The sequence below is a fragment of the Ranitomeya variabilis genome, chromosome 7, assembly GCF_051348905.1.
Source record: "Ranitomeya variabilis isolate aRanVar5 chromosome 7, aRanVar5.hap1, whole genome shotgun sequence".
NCBI classification, from domain to species: domain Eukaryota; kingdom Metazoa; phylum Chordata; class Amphibia; order Anura; family Dendrobatidae; genus Ranitomeya; species Ranitomeya variabilis.
The window spans coordinates 6660140-6677918 of NC_135238.1; the positions used below are offsets into that span (position 1 = coordinate 6660140).

Sequence of the window (17779 nt, forward strand, 5' to 3'; positions counted from 1 at the left end):
CCTCCACTCATCACCAGCTGCCTGCCCGTGTATCCATGTAACCGCTGTAAAACTGCCATGAGCCTATTGTTTGTTATTTTAGGCCTTTGATAGCCTGTCTGCGGTCCCTACTTTAAATACTCCTCCACTCATCACCAGCTGCCTGCCCGTGTATCCATGTAACCGCTGTAAAACTGCCATGAGCCTATTGTTTGTTATTTTAGGCCTTTGATAGCCTGTCTGCGGTCCCTCCTTCCACTAGGCCTCCACTGACCAGACCACTGCTGCCCGTGTACCCCTGGAACCAATTTTAAAGTGCCTACAGCTAGCCCATTTTATTGTGTTAGGCCTTCGAAGCCTGTCTGCGGTCCCTCCTTCCACTAGGCCTCCACTGACCAGACCACTGCTGCCCGTGTACCCCTGGAACCAATTTTAAAGTGCCTACAGCCAGCCCATTTTATTGTGTTAGGCCTTCGAAGCCTGTCTGCGGTCCCTCCTTCCACTAGGCCTCCACTGACCAGACCACTGCTGCCCGTGTACCCCTGGAACCAATTTTAAAGTGCCTACAGCCAGCCCATTTTATTGTGTTAGGCCTTTGAAGCCTGTCTGCGGTCCCTCCTTCCAATAGGCCTACACTGACAAAGGTACACCTGACAACAGACACATGGACCTGTAGGCATGGCCACGGAAGGTTACGTGTCCTTTGTGGCTCAATGGGTTAATGTATTGGATGCATGGTCCACACAGGGGACAGCCTGCTAAGTCTGTATGCAGTCCCTAATTCAAGTTGTCCTCAACTGAATAAAGCTGAGCTTCTACCTTCTGGCTCTCATTAAGTGTTTTTTAAAAAACAAAATGGTGGTTCCGGCCTACTAACGGTGTCTGCCCCTGCCTGGTGTTGCCCTCAACTGAATAAAGCTGAGCTTCATCCTTCTGGCTCTCATTAAGTGTTTTTTAAAAAACAAAATGGTGGTTAGGGCCTACTAACGGCTTCTGCCCCTCCCTGGTGTTGCCCTCAACTGAATAAAGCTGAGCTTCTACCTTCCGGCTCTGATTAACTGCTGTTTTTAAACAAAATGGTGGTTCCGGCCTACTAACGGTGTCTGCCCCTGCCTGGTGTTGCCCTCAACTGAATAAAGCTGAGCTTCAACCTTCTGGCTCTCATTAAGTGTTTTTTAAAAAACAAAATGGTGGTTAGGGCCTACTAACGGCTTCTGCCCCTCCCTGGTGTTGCCCTCAACTGAATAAAGCTGAGCTTCTACCTTCCGGCTCTGATTAACTGCTGTATTTAAACAAAATGGTGGTTCCGGCCTACTAACGGTGTCTGCCCCTGCCTGGTGTTGCCCTCAACTGAATAAAGCTGAGCTTCAACCTTCTGGCTCTCATTAAGTGTTTTTTAAAAAACAAAATGGTGGTTCCGGCCTACTAACGGTGTCTGCCCCTGCCTGGTGTTGCCCTCAACTGAATAAAGCTGAGCTTCAACCTTCTGGCTCTCATTAAGTGTTTTTTAAAAAACAAAATGGTGGTTAGGGCCTACTAACGGCTTCTGTCCCTCCCTGGTGTTGCCCTCAACTGAATAAAGCTGAGCTTCTACCTTCCGGCTCTGATTAACTGCTGTTTTTAAACACATTGCTGGTTCCGGCCTACTAACGGTGTCTGCCCCTGCCTGGTGTTGCCCTCAACTGAATAAAGCTGAGCTTCAACCTTCTGGCTCTCATTAAGTGTTTTTTAAAAAACAAAATGGTGGTTAGGGCCTACTAACGGCTTCTGTCCCTCCCTGGTGTTGCCCTCAACTGAATAAAGCTGAGCTTCTACCTTCCGGCTCTGATTAACTGCTGTTTTTAAACACATTGCTGGTTCCGGCCTACTAACGGTGTCTGCCCCTGCCTGGTGTTGCCCTCAACTGAATAAAGCTGAGCTTCAACCTTCTGGCTCTCATTAAGTGTTTTTAAAAAAACAAAATGGTGGTTCCGGCCTACTAACGGTGTCTGCCCCTGCCTGGTGTTGCCCTCAACTGAATAAAGCTGAGCTTCAACCTTCTGGCTCTCATTAAGTGTTTTTTAAAAAACAAAATGGTGGTTCCGGCCTACTAACGGTGTCTGCCCCTGCCTGGTGTTGCCCTCAACTGAATAAAGCTGAGCTTCAACCTTCTGGCTCTCATTAAGTGTTTTTTAAAAAACAAAATGGTGTTTAGGGCCTACTAACGGTGTCTGCCCCTCCCTGGTGTTGCTCTCAACTGAATAAAGCTGAGCTTCAACCTTCTGGCTCTCATTAAGTGTTTTTTAAAAAACAAAATGGTGGTTAGGGCCTACTAACGGTGTCTGCCCCTCCCTGGTGTTGTCCTCAACTGAACAAAGCTGAGCTTCCACATTCTGGCTTTCGGCCTATACTATCAGATATTAAACTGCATTTGGCCTACTAGTGTGGTTAGGCCCTTGAAACAGTGTCTGCTGCTCTTGGGTTTGCTACTCCACTGAACAAAGCAATGCCGCCTGTTTAGTCCTGTTACCAATTTTGATCTGCATTTAGCCTACTTTATTCTTTGGCCCTATATCTGTTTCCTCATCATCCTGCCCATTGCCCAGCCACTGCTAGATGAGTCTGCTGGTACATTGACCTAGACCACTACATTCCCCTTGTACTCTACACAGCCAGAATCTGACCCTGCTGAAAGTAAGGTTCCCCTTCCCGCATATTATACCACCTTACACAGGGACAAAGAGGAAGGTGCAGATGAAAGTGCAGGTTCCTTCATCAGGTGGGGGGGCATACTCGTTGGCGACGTCACTGGCACAGGGCCACTCAGAGTACGCAAAAGTGTCGCTGCTGGTGGGAGGCGCCCCCGCCATGCAAACACACCGCCGTACTTTGAGGGGCCCTGTGCCAGTGCCAATGCGAACGAGTGGGCCCCCCCTGCTTGCTTAGGATCACAGCACTTGCAAAGTTGAAATACTTACCTCTCCCTGCTCCACCGCCATGACGTAGTCCATGTTTCCTGGGCCCACTAAAACCTTGAACCAGCCCTACCCCCACAACTTTTGCCAAATGACCCCCAATTTCCAGTGCCCAACTATTATTATAAAGTTAATTAAGATTGACAAGCTTCAGAAAACAAGAATGGATGTTTTTGGCAGTAAAATGTGCACTGTAGGTGTTTTCCTGGCCTCCACTCACTGCCGGCTATGCTTCCCCATTGACTTGCATTGGGTTTCGTGTTTCGGTCGATCCCCGACTTTTAGCGATAATCGGCCGACTTCACTCGACTCGACTCTGGACTAAATCGGGTTTCACAAAACCAGACTCGATCTTAAAAAAATGAAAGTCGCTCAACCCTAATAGTGAGCACTTTAAACCCCCAGGTGCTTCACAAATTGATCCGCAAAAATGAAAAAGTACTTTTTTTCACACAAAATTTCTTTTAGACTCAATTCTTTCATTTTCACATGGGCAACAGGATAAAATGGATCCTAAAATTTGTTGGGCAATTTCTCCTGAGTACGCCGATACCTCATATGTGGGGGTAAACCACTGTTTGGGTGCACGGCAAGGCTCGGAAGGGGAGGCGTGCCATTTGACTTTTTGAATGGAAAATTAGCTCCAATCGTTAGCGGAAACCATGTCGCGTTTAGAGAGCCCCTGTGTGCCTAAACATTGGAGCTCCCCTACAAGTGACCCCATTTTGGAAACTAGGCCCCCCAAGGAACTTATCTAGATGCATAGTGAGCACATATAACCCCCAGGTGCTTCACAGAAGTTTATAACGCAGAGCCGTGAAAATAAAAAAATAATTTTTCTTTCCTCAAAAATGATTTTTAGCCCAGAATTTTTTATTTTCCCAAGGGTAATAGGAGAAATTGGACCCCAAATGTTGTTGTCCAGTTTGTCCTGAGTACGATGATACCCCATATGTGGGGGTAAACCACTGTTTGGGCGCACGGCATGGCTCGGAAGGGAAGGCACGCCATTTGGCTTTTTGAATGGAAAATTAGCTCCAATCATTAGCGGACACCATGTCGCGTTTGGAGAGCCTCTGTGTGCCTAAACATTGGAGCTCCCCCACAAGTGACCCCATTTTGGAAACTAGACCTCCCAAGGAACTAATCTAGATGTGTGGTGAGCACTTTGAACCCCCAAGTGCTTCACAGAAGTTTATAACGCAGAGCCATGAAAAAAAAAAAAAATTTTTCTTTTCTCAAAAATGATTTTTTAGCCCACAATTTTTTATTTTCCCAAGGGTAACAGGAGAAATTGGACCCCAAAAGTTGTTGTCCAGTTTCTCCTGAGTACGCTGATACCCCATATGTGGGGGTAAACCACTGTTTTGGCACACGTCGGGGTTCGGAAGGGAAGTAGTGACGTTTTGAAATGCAGACTTTGATGGAATGCTCTGCGGGCGTCAGGTTGCGTTTGCAGAGCCCCTGATGTGCCTAAACAGTAGGAACTCCCCACAAGTGACTCTATTTTGGAAACTAGACCCCCAAGGGAACTTATCTAGATGTGTAGTGAGCACTTTGAACCCCCAAGTGCTTCACAGAAGTTTATAACGCAGAGCTGTGAAAATAAAAAATGTGTTTCCTTTCCTCAAAAATATTTTTTTAGCCCAGAATTTTTTATTTTTGCAAGAGTAACAGGAGAAATTGGACCCCAAAAGTTGTTGTCCAGTTTCTCCTGAGTACGCTGATACCCCATATGTGGGGGTAAACCACTGTTTTGGCACACGTCGGGGTTCGGAAGGGAAGTAGTGACGTTTTGAAATGCAGACTTTGATGGAATGCTCTGCGGGCATCAGGTTGCGTTTGCAGAGCCCCTGATGTGCCTAAACAGTAGGAACTCCCCACAAGTGACTCCATTTTGGAAACTAGACCCCCAAGGGAACTTATCTAGATGTGTAGTGAGCACTTTGAACCCCCAAGTGCTTCACAGAAGTTTATAACGCAGAGCCGTGAAAATAAAAAATCATTTTTCTTTCCTCAAAAAAGATGTTTTAGCAAGCAATTTTTTATTTTCACAAGGGTAACAGGAGAATTTGGACCCCAATATTTCTTGCCCAGTTTGTTGTGAGTACGCTGATACTCCATATGTGGGGGTAAACCACTGTTTGGGCACACGTCAGGGCTCGGAAGGGAAGTAGTGACATTTGAAATGCAGACTTTGATGGAATGGTCTGCGGGCGTCACATTGCATTTGCAGAGCCCCTGATGTGCCTAAACAGTAGAAACCCCCACAAGTGACCCCATTTTGGAAACTAGACCCCCGAAGGAACTTATCTAGATGTGTGGTGATCTTTCAACCCCCCAGTGCTTCACAGAAGTTTATAACGCAGAGCCGTGAAAATAAAAAATAATTGTTCTTTCCTCAAAAATTATGTTTTAGCAAGTAATTTTTTATTTTTGCAAGGGTAACAGGAGAAATTGGACCCCAACAGTTGTTGCCCAGTTTGTCCTGAGTACGATGATTCCCCATATGTGGGGGTAAACCACTGTTTGGGCGCACGTCGGGGCTTGGAAGGGCGGGAGCACCATTTGACTTTTTGAACGCAAGATTGGCTGGAATCAATGGTGGCGCCATGTTGCGTTTGGAGACCCCTGATGTGCCTAAACAGTGGAAACCCCTCAATTCTAACTTCAACACTAACCCCAACACACCCCTAATCCTAATCCCAACTGTAGCCATAACCCTAATCACAACCCTAACCCCAACACACCCCTAACCACAACCCTAACCGCAACACACCCGTAACCCTAATTCCAACCCTAACCCTAATCCTAACCCTAATCCCAACCGTAAACCTAATCCCAACCCTAACCACAACTGTAACCCCAACACACCCCTAACCCTATCCGTAACTAGTGTTGAGCATTCCGATGCTGCAAGTATCGGGTATCGGCCGATACTTGCTGTATCGGAATTCCGATACCGGGATTCCGATACTCTTGTGGTATCGGGTATCGGGTATCGCAACAACATTAATGTTAAAATGTGTAAAAGAGAGAATTAAAATAAAAAATATCGCTATACTCACCTCTCCGACGCAGCCGGGACTTCAGCGAGGGAACCGGCAGCGTTGTTTGTTTAAAATTCGCGCTATTACTTGGTTACGTGAATTCCCGGCTTGTGATTGGTCAGGTCGGCCACGTTGCCGGGACGCGGACCAATCACAGCAAGCCGTGACGAAATTACGTCACGGCTTGCTGTGATTGGTCCGCGTCCCGGCAATATGGCCGCCCTGACCAATCACAAGCCGTGACGTCACGGGAGGCTGGACACGCGCCCATTTTAAAATGAGCGCGTCCAGCCTCCCGGCTTGTGATTGGTTGACCGCGGCGCAACCAATCACAAGCCGTGACGTCACAGGAGGCTGGACACGCGCCCATTTTAAAATGAGCGCGTCCAGCCTCCCGGCTTGTGATTGGTTGACCGCGGCGCAACCAATCACAAGCCGTGACGTCACGGGAGGCTGGACACGCGCCCATTTTAAAATGAGCGCGTCCAGCCTCCCGGCTTGTGATTGGTTGACCGCGGCGCAACCAATCACAAGCCGTGACTTCACGGGAGGCTGGACACGCGCCCATTTTAAAATGAGCGCGTCCAGCCTCCCGGCTTGTGATTGGTTGACCGCGGCGCAACCAATCACAAGCCGTGACGTCACGGGAGGCTGGACACGCGCCAATTTTAAAGTGAGCGCGTGTCCAGCCTCCCGTGACGTCACGGCTTGTGATTGGTCAGGGCGGCCATATTGCCGGGACGCGGACCAATCACAGCAAGCCGTGACGTAATTTCGTCACGGCTTGCTGTGATTGGTCCGCGTCCCGGCAACATGGCCGACCTGACCAATCACAAGCCGGGAATTCACGTAACCAAGTAATAGCGCGAATTTTAAACAAACAACGCTGCCGGTTCCCTCGCTGAGGTCCCGGCTGCGTCGGACAGGTGAGTATAGCGATATTTTTTATTTTAATTCTTTCTTTTACACATTTATATGGTTCCCAGGGCCTGAAGGAGAGTTTCCTCTCCTTCAGACCCTGGGAACCATCAGGAATACCGTCCGATACATGAGTCCCATTGACTTGTATTGGTATCGGGTATCGGTATCGGATTGGATCCGATATTTTGCCGGTATCGGCCGATACTTTCCGATACCGATACTTTCAAGTATCGGACGGTATCGCTCAACACTATCCGTAACCCTAACCACAAGCCTAATCTTAACCCTATTTCAAACCCTAGCCCTAATTCCAACCCTAACTCTAATTCCAACCCTAACCCTAAGGCTATGTGCCCACGTTGCGGATTTGTGTGAGATTTTTCCGCACGATTTTTGAAAAATCTGCAGGTAAAAGGCACTGCGTTTTACCTGCGGATTTACAGCAGATTTCCAGTGTTTTTTTTGTGCGGATTTCACCTGTGGATGCCTATTGAGGAACAGGTGTAAAACGCTGCGGAATCCGCACAAAGAATTGACATGCTGCGGAAAATACAACGCAGCGTTTCTGCACGGAATTTTCCGCACCATGGGCACAGCGGATTTGGTTTTCCATAGGTGTACATGGTACTGTAAACCTGATGGAAAACTGCTTCGAATTCGCAGCGGCCAATCCGCTGCGGATCCGCGGCCAATCCGCTGCAGATCCGCGGCCGATCCGCTGCGGATCCGCTGCCGATCCGCTGCCGATCCGCGGCCGATCCGCTGCGGATCCGCGACCGATCCGCTGCGGATCCGCGGCCGATCCGCTGCGGATCCGCGGCCGATCCGCTGCGGATCCGCAGCCAAATCCGCACTGTGTGCACATGCCATAACCCTACCCCTAACCCTAACCCTACCCGTAACCCTAACCCTACCCCTAACCCTAACCCTACCCCTAGTTCTAACCCTAGTTCTAACCCTAACCCTAGTGGAAAAAGAAAAAAAAAATATTTTCTTTATTTTATTACTGTCCCTACCTATGGGGGTGATAAAGGGGGGGGGTTATTTATTATTTTTTTATTTTGATCGCTGCGATAGAACCTACCATAGCGATCAAAATGTACTTGTAATGAATCTGCCGGCTGGCAGATTCGGCGGGCGCACTGCGCATGCGCCCGCCATTTTCCAAGATGGCGGCGCCCATGCAGAAGACAGCCGGACACCGGGAGGGACATTGAAGCTAGGTAAGTATGGGGGGGTGGGATCGGAACACTGGGGGAAGGATCGGAGGACCGGGGGAGCGGACAAGAGGACCGGGGGAGCGGACAGGAGGGAGGAGGGGAGCGGACAGGAGATCGGGGCAGAAAGGACGACTGGGGGGGCGATCGGTGGGGTGGGGGGGGGGCAGATCGGGGTCTCCAGCCATGGCAGATGCTATTGCAGCATCGGCCATGGCTGGATTGTAATATTTCACCATTTTCATAGGTGAAATATTACAAATCGCTCTGATTGGCTGTTTCACTTTCAACAGCCAATCAGAGCGATCGTAGCCACGGGGGGGTGAAGCCACCCCCCCTGGGCTGAAGTACCACTCCCCCTGTCTCTGCAGTTCGGGTGAAAATGGAGTTAACCCTTTCACCCGATCTGCAGGGATGCGATCTTTCCATGACGCCACATAGGCGTCATGGGTCGGATTGGCACGGGTTTTCATGACGCCTACGTGGCGTCAAAGGTCGGGAAGGGGTTAAAGGCAAAGTTAAATTATTGTTCAAAAATTTTGCACTTAGTAGAATACCCGGTTGGGTAAGAAAAGTTATTTATAGTATGTTATTTAAAGTATTTAACCATGTTTGTAACGTTCAAGTGTCCTCACCTCCCATAAAGGGAAGCTCTGTTAAAAAGTTTACTTGTACTTGCATTTTCAAAATTGTATGTGTTTTTGCTGACATGTATTGTTGTTTTCTTCCCAGTCCAGGAGTACTGGATTTAACCTGGGGGGAGTGCAGCGCCCCAGAGTCCTGGTCATTGCAGTACTGGAGCTCCGCCGCTAAGGGGGGCTACGGTACGTCTGATGGCACTGAAGGAGTTCTTCTGACCAGGTATCACAGTCACCAATACACTTCACAGTCTGGCCTCCAGGGGGAGCTAAGGGTTCTATGTATTAGGCCACTCCTCACAATCTGGTAAAACTGGGGGTTAGGCAGAAAGTTAGATCAGAAAGCTGACTGGGTTGGAACCAGGCAACACCTTGTGGCAGAGGGTGTTGTAGGGGAAGATTCAGAGGGGTCCCTGTCAGGGGTGGGATCCTGGCAGAGGCCTAGCAAACAGAGAAGAACGTTACGGGACCACGCCTGCACGATTGTTATGACCCCAATGGCGAGGGTCTCAGAGGTACGTGGAAGTCTGCAGAATACAAAAATCCAGCTCATAGGGCAGTGGTAACTGGGTTGACCATATATCTACTCCTAACGCCAACACTAGAAGTAGCCGGGGATCATTCCTACGTTGATTCTAGATGACACGCTCCAGCCGGAGAATCTAGCTACCCCTAGTAGAGGAAAACAAAAGACCTTTCTTGCCTCCAGAGAAGGGGACCCCAAAGCTGGATAGAAGCCCCCCACAAATAATAACGGTGAGGTAAGAGGAAATGACAAACACAGAAATGAACCAGGTTTAGCACAGAGAGGCCCGCTTACTGATAGCAGAATAAAGAAAGGTAACTTATATGGTCAACAAAAACCCTATCAAAATCCACACTGGAAATTCAGGAACCCCCGAACCGTCTAACGGTCCGGGGGGAGAACACCAGCCCCCTAGAGCTTCCAGCAAAGGTCAGGATATAGATTTGGAACAAGCTGGACAAAAATACAAAACCAAAACAAATAGCAAAAAGCAAAAGGCAGACTTAGCTGATATAACTGGAACCAGGATCAGTAGACAAGAGCACAGCAGACTAGCTCTGATAACTACGAGCTCTGATAACTACGTTGCCAGGCATTGAACTGAAGGTCTAGGGAGCTTATATAGCAACACCCCTAACTAACGACCCAGGTGCGGATAAAAGGAATGACAGAAAAACCAGAGTCAAAAAACTAGTAACCACTAGAGGGAGCAAAAAGCAAATTCACAACAGTACCCCCCCCTTAGTGAGGGGTCACCGAACCCTCACCACGACCACCAGGGCGATCAGGATGAGCGGCATGAAAGGCACGAACTAAATCGGCCGCATGAACATCAGAGGCGACCACCCAGGAATTATCCTCCTGACCATAGCCCTTCCACTTGACCAGGTACTGAAGCCTCCGCCTGGAGAGGCGAGAATCCAAGATCTTCTCCACCACGTACTCCAACTCGCCCTCAACCAACACCGGAGCAGGAGGCTCAGCAGAAGGAACTACAGGCACAATGTACCGCCGCAACAAGGACCTATGAAATACATTGTGAATAGCAAACGACACAGGAAGATCCAGACGAAAAGATACAGGATTAAGGATTTCCAATATCTTGTAAGGCCCAATAAAACGAGGTTTAAATTTGGGAGAGGAGACCTTCATAGGAACAAAGCGGGAAGAAAGCCACACCAAATCCCCAACGCGTAGTCGGGGACCCACACTGCGGCGGCGGTTGGCAAAGCGCTGAGCCTTCTCCTGTGACAACTTCAAGTTGTCCACCACATGATTCCAGATCTGCTGCAACCTATCCACCACAGAATCCACCCCAGGACAGTCAGAAGGCTCCACATGACCCGAAGAAAAGCGAGGATGGAAACCAGAGTTGCAGAAAAAAGGCGAAACCAAGGTGGCGGAACTAGCCCGATTATTAAGGGCAAACTCAGCCAACGGCAAGAATGTCACCCAATCGTCCTGATCAGCAGAGACAAAACACCTCAAATAAGCCTCCAAAGTCTGATTGGTTCGCTCCGTCTGTCCATTAGTCTGAGGATGGAAAGCAGACGAAAACGACAAATCAATGCCCATCCTACTACAAAAGGATCGCCAGAACCTAGAAACGAACTGGGATCCTCTGTCTGACACAATATTCTCAGGGATGCCGTGCAAACGAACCACGTTCTGGAAAAACACAGGAACCAGATCGGAAGAGGAAGGCAGCTTAGGCAAAGGAACCAAATGGACCATCTTGGAGAAGCGATCACATATCACCCAGATAACGGACATGCCCTGAGATAGCGGAAGATCAGAAATGAAATCCATGGAGATATGTGTCCAAGGTCTCTTCGGGACAGGCAAGGGCAAGAGCAAACCGCTGGCACGAGAACAGCAAGGCTTAGCTCGAGCACAAGTCCCACAGGACTGCACAAATGACCGCACATCCCTTGACAAGGAAGGCCACCAAAAGGACCTGGCCACCAGATCTCTGGTGCCAAAAATTCCCGGGTGACCTGCCAACACCGAGGAATGAACCTCGGAAATGACTCTGCTGGTCCATTTATCCGGGACAAACAGTCTGTCAGGTGGACAAGACTCAGGCCTATCAGCCTGAAATCTCTGCAACACACGTCGCAGATCCGGAGAAATAGCTGACAAGATAACTCCATCTTTAAGAATACCAACAGGATCAGCGACTCCAGGAGCATCAGGCACAAAGCTCCTAGAAAGAGCATCGGCCTTCACATTCTTTGAACCTGGTAAATACGAGACAACAAAATCAAAGCGGGAGAAAAACAATGACCAGCGGGCCTGTCTCGGATTAAGGCGTTTAGCAGACTCGAGATACATCAGATTTTTGTGATCAGTCAAGACCACCACACGATGCTTAGCACCCTCGAGCCAATGACGCCACTCCTCAAATGCCCATTTCATGGCCAACAACTCCCGATTGCCCACATCATAATTTCGCTCGGCAGGCGAAAACTTCCTGGAGAAAAAGGCACAAGGTTTCATAACAGAGCAACCAGGGCCTCTCTGCGACAAAACGGCCCCTGCTCCAATCTCTGAAGCATCCACCTCAACCTGAAAGGGAAGTGAGACATCGGGCTGGCACAAAACAGGCGCCGAAGTAAACCGGCGCTTCAACTCCTGGAAAGCCTCCACGGCAGCAGGAGCCCAGTTAGCTACATCGGAGCCCTTCTTGGTCATATCCGTCAACGGTTTCACAATGCTAGAAAAATTAGCGATAAAACGACGGTAGAAGTTAGCGAAACCCAAGAACTTCTGAAGACTCTTAACCGACGAGGGCTGAGTCCAATCAAGAATAGCTCGGACCTTGACTGGGTCCATCTCCACAGCAGAAGGGGAAAAAATGAACCCCAAAAAGGGAACCTTCTGTACACCAAAGAGACACTTTGAGCCCTTGACAAACAAAGAATTTTCACGCAAAATTTTAAAGACCAACCTGACCTGCTCCACATGCGAATCCCAATCATCAGAAAAAACCAAAATATCATCCAGATAAACAATCAAAAATTTATCCAGATACTTCCGGAAAATGTCATGCATAAAGGACTGAAAAACTGAAGGCGCATTGGAGAGCCCAAAAGGCATCACCAAGTACTCAAAATGACCTTCGGGCGTATTGAATGCGGTTTTCCATTCATCACCTTGCTTAATGCGCACAAGGTTGTACGCACCACGAAGGTCTATCTTGGTGAACCACTTGGCACCTTTAATCCGGGCAAACAAGTCAGACAACAGCGGTAAAGGATACTGAAATTTGACAGTGATCTTATTTAAAAGCCGATAATCAATACAAGGTCTCAAAGATCCGTCCTTTTTTGCCACAAAAAAGAATCCCGCACCAAGGGGGGAAGAAGACGGACGAATATGTCCTTTCTCCAGAGACTCCTTGATATATGAACGCATAGCGGTATGTTCAGGTACCGACAGATTAAACAGTCTTCCCTTAGGAAACTTACTGCCTGGGATCAAATCTATAGCACAGTCACATTCCCTATGAGGAGGCAGTGCACTGGACTCAGACTCACTGAAGACATCCTGATAATCAGACAAATACTCCGGAACTTCCGAAGGCGTAGAAGAAGCAATAGACACAGGCAGGGAATCCCCATGAATACCACGACAGCCCCAACTTGAGACTGACATAGCCTTCCAGTCCAGGACTGGATTATGGGTCTGTAACCATGGCAGCCCTAAAACAACCAAATCATGCATTTTATGTAAAACCAGGAAACGTATCACCTCGCGGTGTTCAGGAGTCATGCACATGGTAACCTGTGTCCAATACTGCGGTTTATTTGCTGCCAATGGCGTAGCATCAATACCCCTAAGAGGAATAGGATTTTCTAATGGTTCAAGAGTAAAACCACAGTGCTTAGCAAATGACAGATCCATAAGACTCAGGGCAGCACCTGAATCTACAAACGCCATGACAGGATAAGACGACAGTGAGCAAATCAAAGTTACAGACAGAATAAATTTAGGTTGCAAATTACCAACGGTGACAGGACTAACAACCTTAGCTATACGTTTAGAGCATGCTGAGATAACATGTGTAGAATCACCACAGTAGTAGCACAAGCCATTCCGGCGTCTATGAATTTTCGGCTCATTTCTAGTCAGGATTCTATCACATTGCATTAAATCAGGTGTCTGTTCAGACAACACCATGAGGGAATTTGCGGTTTTTCTATCACATTGCACCGAATTAGGTGTCTGTTCAGACAACACCATGAGGGAATTTGCGGTTTTGCGCTCCCGCAACCGCCGGTCAATTTGAATAGCCAGTGCCATAGTATCATTGAGACCTGTGGGAATGGGAAAACCCACCATAACATTCTTAATGGCTTCAGATAGGCCATTTCTAAAATTAGCGGCCAGTGCACACTCGTTCCAATGTGTCAGCACGGACCATTTCCGAAATTTTTGGCAATACACTTCAGCCTCGTCCTGCCCCTGAGACATAGCCAGCAAGGCCTTTTCTGCCTGAATCTCAAGATTGGGTTCCTCATAAAGTAAACCGAGCGCCAGAAAAAACGCATCAATATCAGCCAATGCCGGATCTCCTGGCGCCAGCGAAAAAGCCCAATCCTGAGGGTCGCCCCGTAAGAACGAAATAACTATTTTTACTTGCTGAGCAGAGTCTCCAGATGAACAGGGTCTCAGGGACAAAAACAATTTACAATTATTCACAAAATTCCTAAACTTAAACCTGTCTCCGGAAAACAGTTCAGGAATCGGTATTTTAGGTTCTGACCTAGGATTTCTGATAACATAGTCTTGTATGCCCTGCACACGAGTAGCCAGCTGGTCCACACTTGTAATCAAGGTCTGGACATTCATGTCTGCAGCAAGTATAGCCACTCTGAGGTAAAGGGGAAGAAGAAAGAAAAAAAAAAAAAAACTCAGAATCTTCTTTCTTATAATCCCTCTTCTGCAACGCATTAAACATTTAATACTGGCCTGGCAAACTGTTATGACCCCAATGGCGAGGGTCTCAGAGGTACGTGGAAGTCTGCAGAATACAAAAATCCAGCTCATAGGGCAGTGGTAACTGGGTTGTCCATATATCTACTCCTAACGCCAACACTAGAAGTAGCCGGGGATCATTCCTACGTTGATTCTAGATGACACGCTCCAGCCGGAGAATCTAGCTACCCCTAGTAGAGGAAAACAAAAGACCTTTCTTGCCTCCAGAGAAGGGGACCCCAAAGCTGGATAGAAGCCCCCCACAAATAATAACGGTGAGGTAAGAGGAAATGACAAACACAGAAATGAACCAGGTTTAGCACAGAGAGGCCCGCTTACTGATAGCAGAATAAAGAAAGGTAACTTATATGGTCAACAAAAACCCTATCAAAATCCACACTGGAAATTCAGGAACCCCCGAACCGTCTAACGGTCCGGGGGGAGAACACCAGCCCCCTAGAGCTTCCAGCAAAGGTCAGGATATAGATTTGGAACAAGCTGGACAAAAATACAAAACCAAAACAAATAGCAAAAAGCAAAAGGCAGACTTAGCTGATATAACTGGAACCAGGATCAGTAGACAAGAGCACAGCAGACTAGCTCTGATAACTACGAGCTCTGATAACTACGTTGCCAGGCATTGAACTGAAGGTCTAGGGAGCTTATATAGCAACACCCCTAACTAACGACCCAGGTGCGGATAAAAGGAATGACAGAAAAACCAGAGTCAAAAAACTAGTAACCACTAGAGGGAGCAAAAAGCAAATTCACAACACACGATATAGCGGCGGTACCCCAAGAAAGGATAAGAAGCGAGGTTCATTGTGCTGAGTGAGAAACGAGATCAACGCAACAAGGAGAATACCAGTAGGAGTCGTGCTGTAAGACGAGGCAACATCCTATTGAGGCGCATAACCGGTAGCCGGAACGCCGAGGAAGTATAGAGCTCCAGGCCAAACTTCAAACCTACGGCAGGACAGTCAGTTATAGGCGGGCTGTCTCACCCAATTGACCTAGGAAGACACAGGGGGTAACAACAGGAGTGGGGCGACGCTAGAGTCCCGGAAGAGCTCCGAGCCTCCCCGTCATACGGGTGCGTCCTAACCATAAGGTCTGGGGGACGTGGAAGAACATCAGAATCGAGTTGTGAGGGAACACAAGAAACAGACACAACAGTTGTGAGGACTATCCCGTGGTGCTTAGCAGGGAAGGACTACAGCACACAAGCGCTAGAAGGTAGGCACAGATTTCCACCTGCAAAGGGAGCTCTGGATGTGCCATCGGACCGGCCAGGCTTGCGCAGCCCGGTTAACTGTATTCCAGATTGAGGATCCTGAAGCCTTCAGTAAAGAGGTAAAGAGACTGCAACCTGGTGTCCTCGTTATTTACTGCAACCTGCACCGCACCACCACAACATCATCACCATAACAAACATCACCATTCCCTCCACCTTTATTGTACGCCCCTCAGCAGGGTCACGGACCGGGTCTAGCCACCGTGACAACCCCAGAGCAGAGACTCAGAGGCCCGGTACCGGGTACCCCTCGGCCCTGCGGCAGTGGGGGCGCTACAAACTGGTTAAACGTTTCAGCGCCTTAGTCTTTCATTTGGACAATAGCCATCGATCCAGGATCGGGGTCATCACAGCTGAGAGGACCTGCTGCTGATCAAGTAAGTGTCTGTTCCTTCATGATATCCCTTACATTGTGCATCGCCTGAGGCCACAGCACCGGGTCAAGCCACTAGTGACATCCCCCTCAAGAGACGGACCTCATTGATCTGGTGCTGGGTGCCTCGGTCTCCCGGGCGTCACATCTGCATATCCTTGAAAAATCAAAACCTGTTCTGCGTGACTGCGGTGTACTACCAGGATGACATGCATTTATACACTCCAGAACGTAGAAAAAGAAGAAACTCGAGAACACAGAATTCTCAAGAGGAATAATATCTGGTCTAATGATATCTGGACGAGACGTAACCCTCACACTGCGCCTCCTGGTTACACTCTGCAACATCATTTGGTTGTAACCGAAGTATAAACATCTGATTTGCAAATCTGAAAAAAAAAATCAAACTCAAGAAGACACTTTGCATAACTTGTACATCATACATAAGGTATTTTTTTAAGTCCAACCAAAATATTACTTGTTGGAACACAGACATCCACAGGAGGCTAAAGATGCAGTTTACGGCATGGATCCCAGTGATAATCTTCGGCATCTTGATTAGTGGGGTGGGATATATTCTGAACGTGTGCATCATGGTGTCTGGTGTCAAGAGCCTGAAGACTGGACAGAAGCTGAATCCTCCTGATCTTCTCCACCTTGTCATCGGAGTGGTGAACATCGCTCTCTCGTGTCTGTTCAGCATCCAGAGTCTATTATGCATGTTCTTCATATCTTTAGTGTTTGTTAGGGAGATTATTGTCCCGATCACGGTGGGCACGCTGACTCTCGTATACTTCACCTTCTGGCTCACTGCCTGGCTCTGTATCTATTACTGTGTCACCATCTCTAACTTCAGTCATCCATTCTTTCTCTGGTCCAAGAGGAACATCTCAATGTATCTACCACGTCTTCTTCTTCTGTCAGCAGTGATCTGTTTCTTCAATAGTCTTCCCTCCATCTGGGCTACAAATCTGCAAGTCGCTCTACAATACCCTGAGAATAGCACCATTGACCCCATATTTATTAATGGGACTTTCTATCTTCAGCCCATTTACATACAAACCGCTTTAACTATGGGATGCTGCGTGCCATTTGTACTGATCTTGGTTTCTATCATAGTGATTAATTCTTCACTTATAAGACACCTACGGAAAATGAGGCAAAAGGAATCTGGATTATCCCAAACCAAAGACCAGGCTCACATTAATGCCATAAGAACCATGTGGTTGTTCCTTACAATTTCCATCATATTCTGCATAAGTGAAATTTTGGTTTTGTCACTAAACCCCAACCCTGAAAATCCTTTTACAATGGTCAACTGGTTGATATTTATGTCTTTTCCAACAGCAGAGTCTCTTGTTATTATTTTTACCAACCCGAAGCTAAGGAGGGAAATCATGGCGAAGATCCTGTGGTTTTACAGAAAGGTATAGATGTAAGAAATTAAATAAACGGAAAAGTCAGTCTAGGGTCTACTCTAGTGATTAGTGGGATTTTCAATTTTAACTCACATTAGAGCAAGAGAAACAAGAATATCACATTTAACAAACAGGAGCTTTTCACAAAATTAGAATATCATCAAAAAGTGAATTTAGTTCAGTTCTTCAATACAAAAAGTGAATCTCCTATATTATTGAAAATAAATTGTCACACAACAATTCCATGGAGGTCGGGCATGAAGCAGTTAACTGGGTTTAAGGAAAGGCCGGAGCGTGGGGAAGTGGACCTGCCCTTGGCTATTGAATGGAAAGAGTTTTTCATCAGATTCACCAACAGATGCACAGCGTCATCAGGAATGGGGGATGGAGCAGGGGAACGATCGGCAGCATTGACATTGGGGGATATGC

General features: G+C 47.8%; 1 protein-coding gene across 1 annotated transcript; it reads left to right on the plus strand.

Annotated features, from left to right (window-relative positions):
* The first annotated feature begins 16525 nt into the window (after positions 1–16525).
* On the plus strand, positions 16526–17365 carry LOC143785237 (taste receptor type 2 member 143-like). The gene has a single exon (XM_077273956.1). It carries the CDS (start codon positions 16526–16528, stop codon positions 17363–17365), a length of 840 nt encoding a protein of 279 aa, XP_077130071.1.
* The last annotated feature ends 414 nt before the right edge of the window (positions 17366–17779 follow it).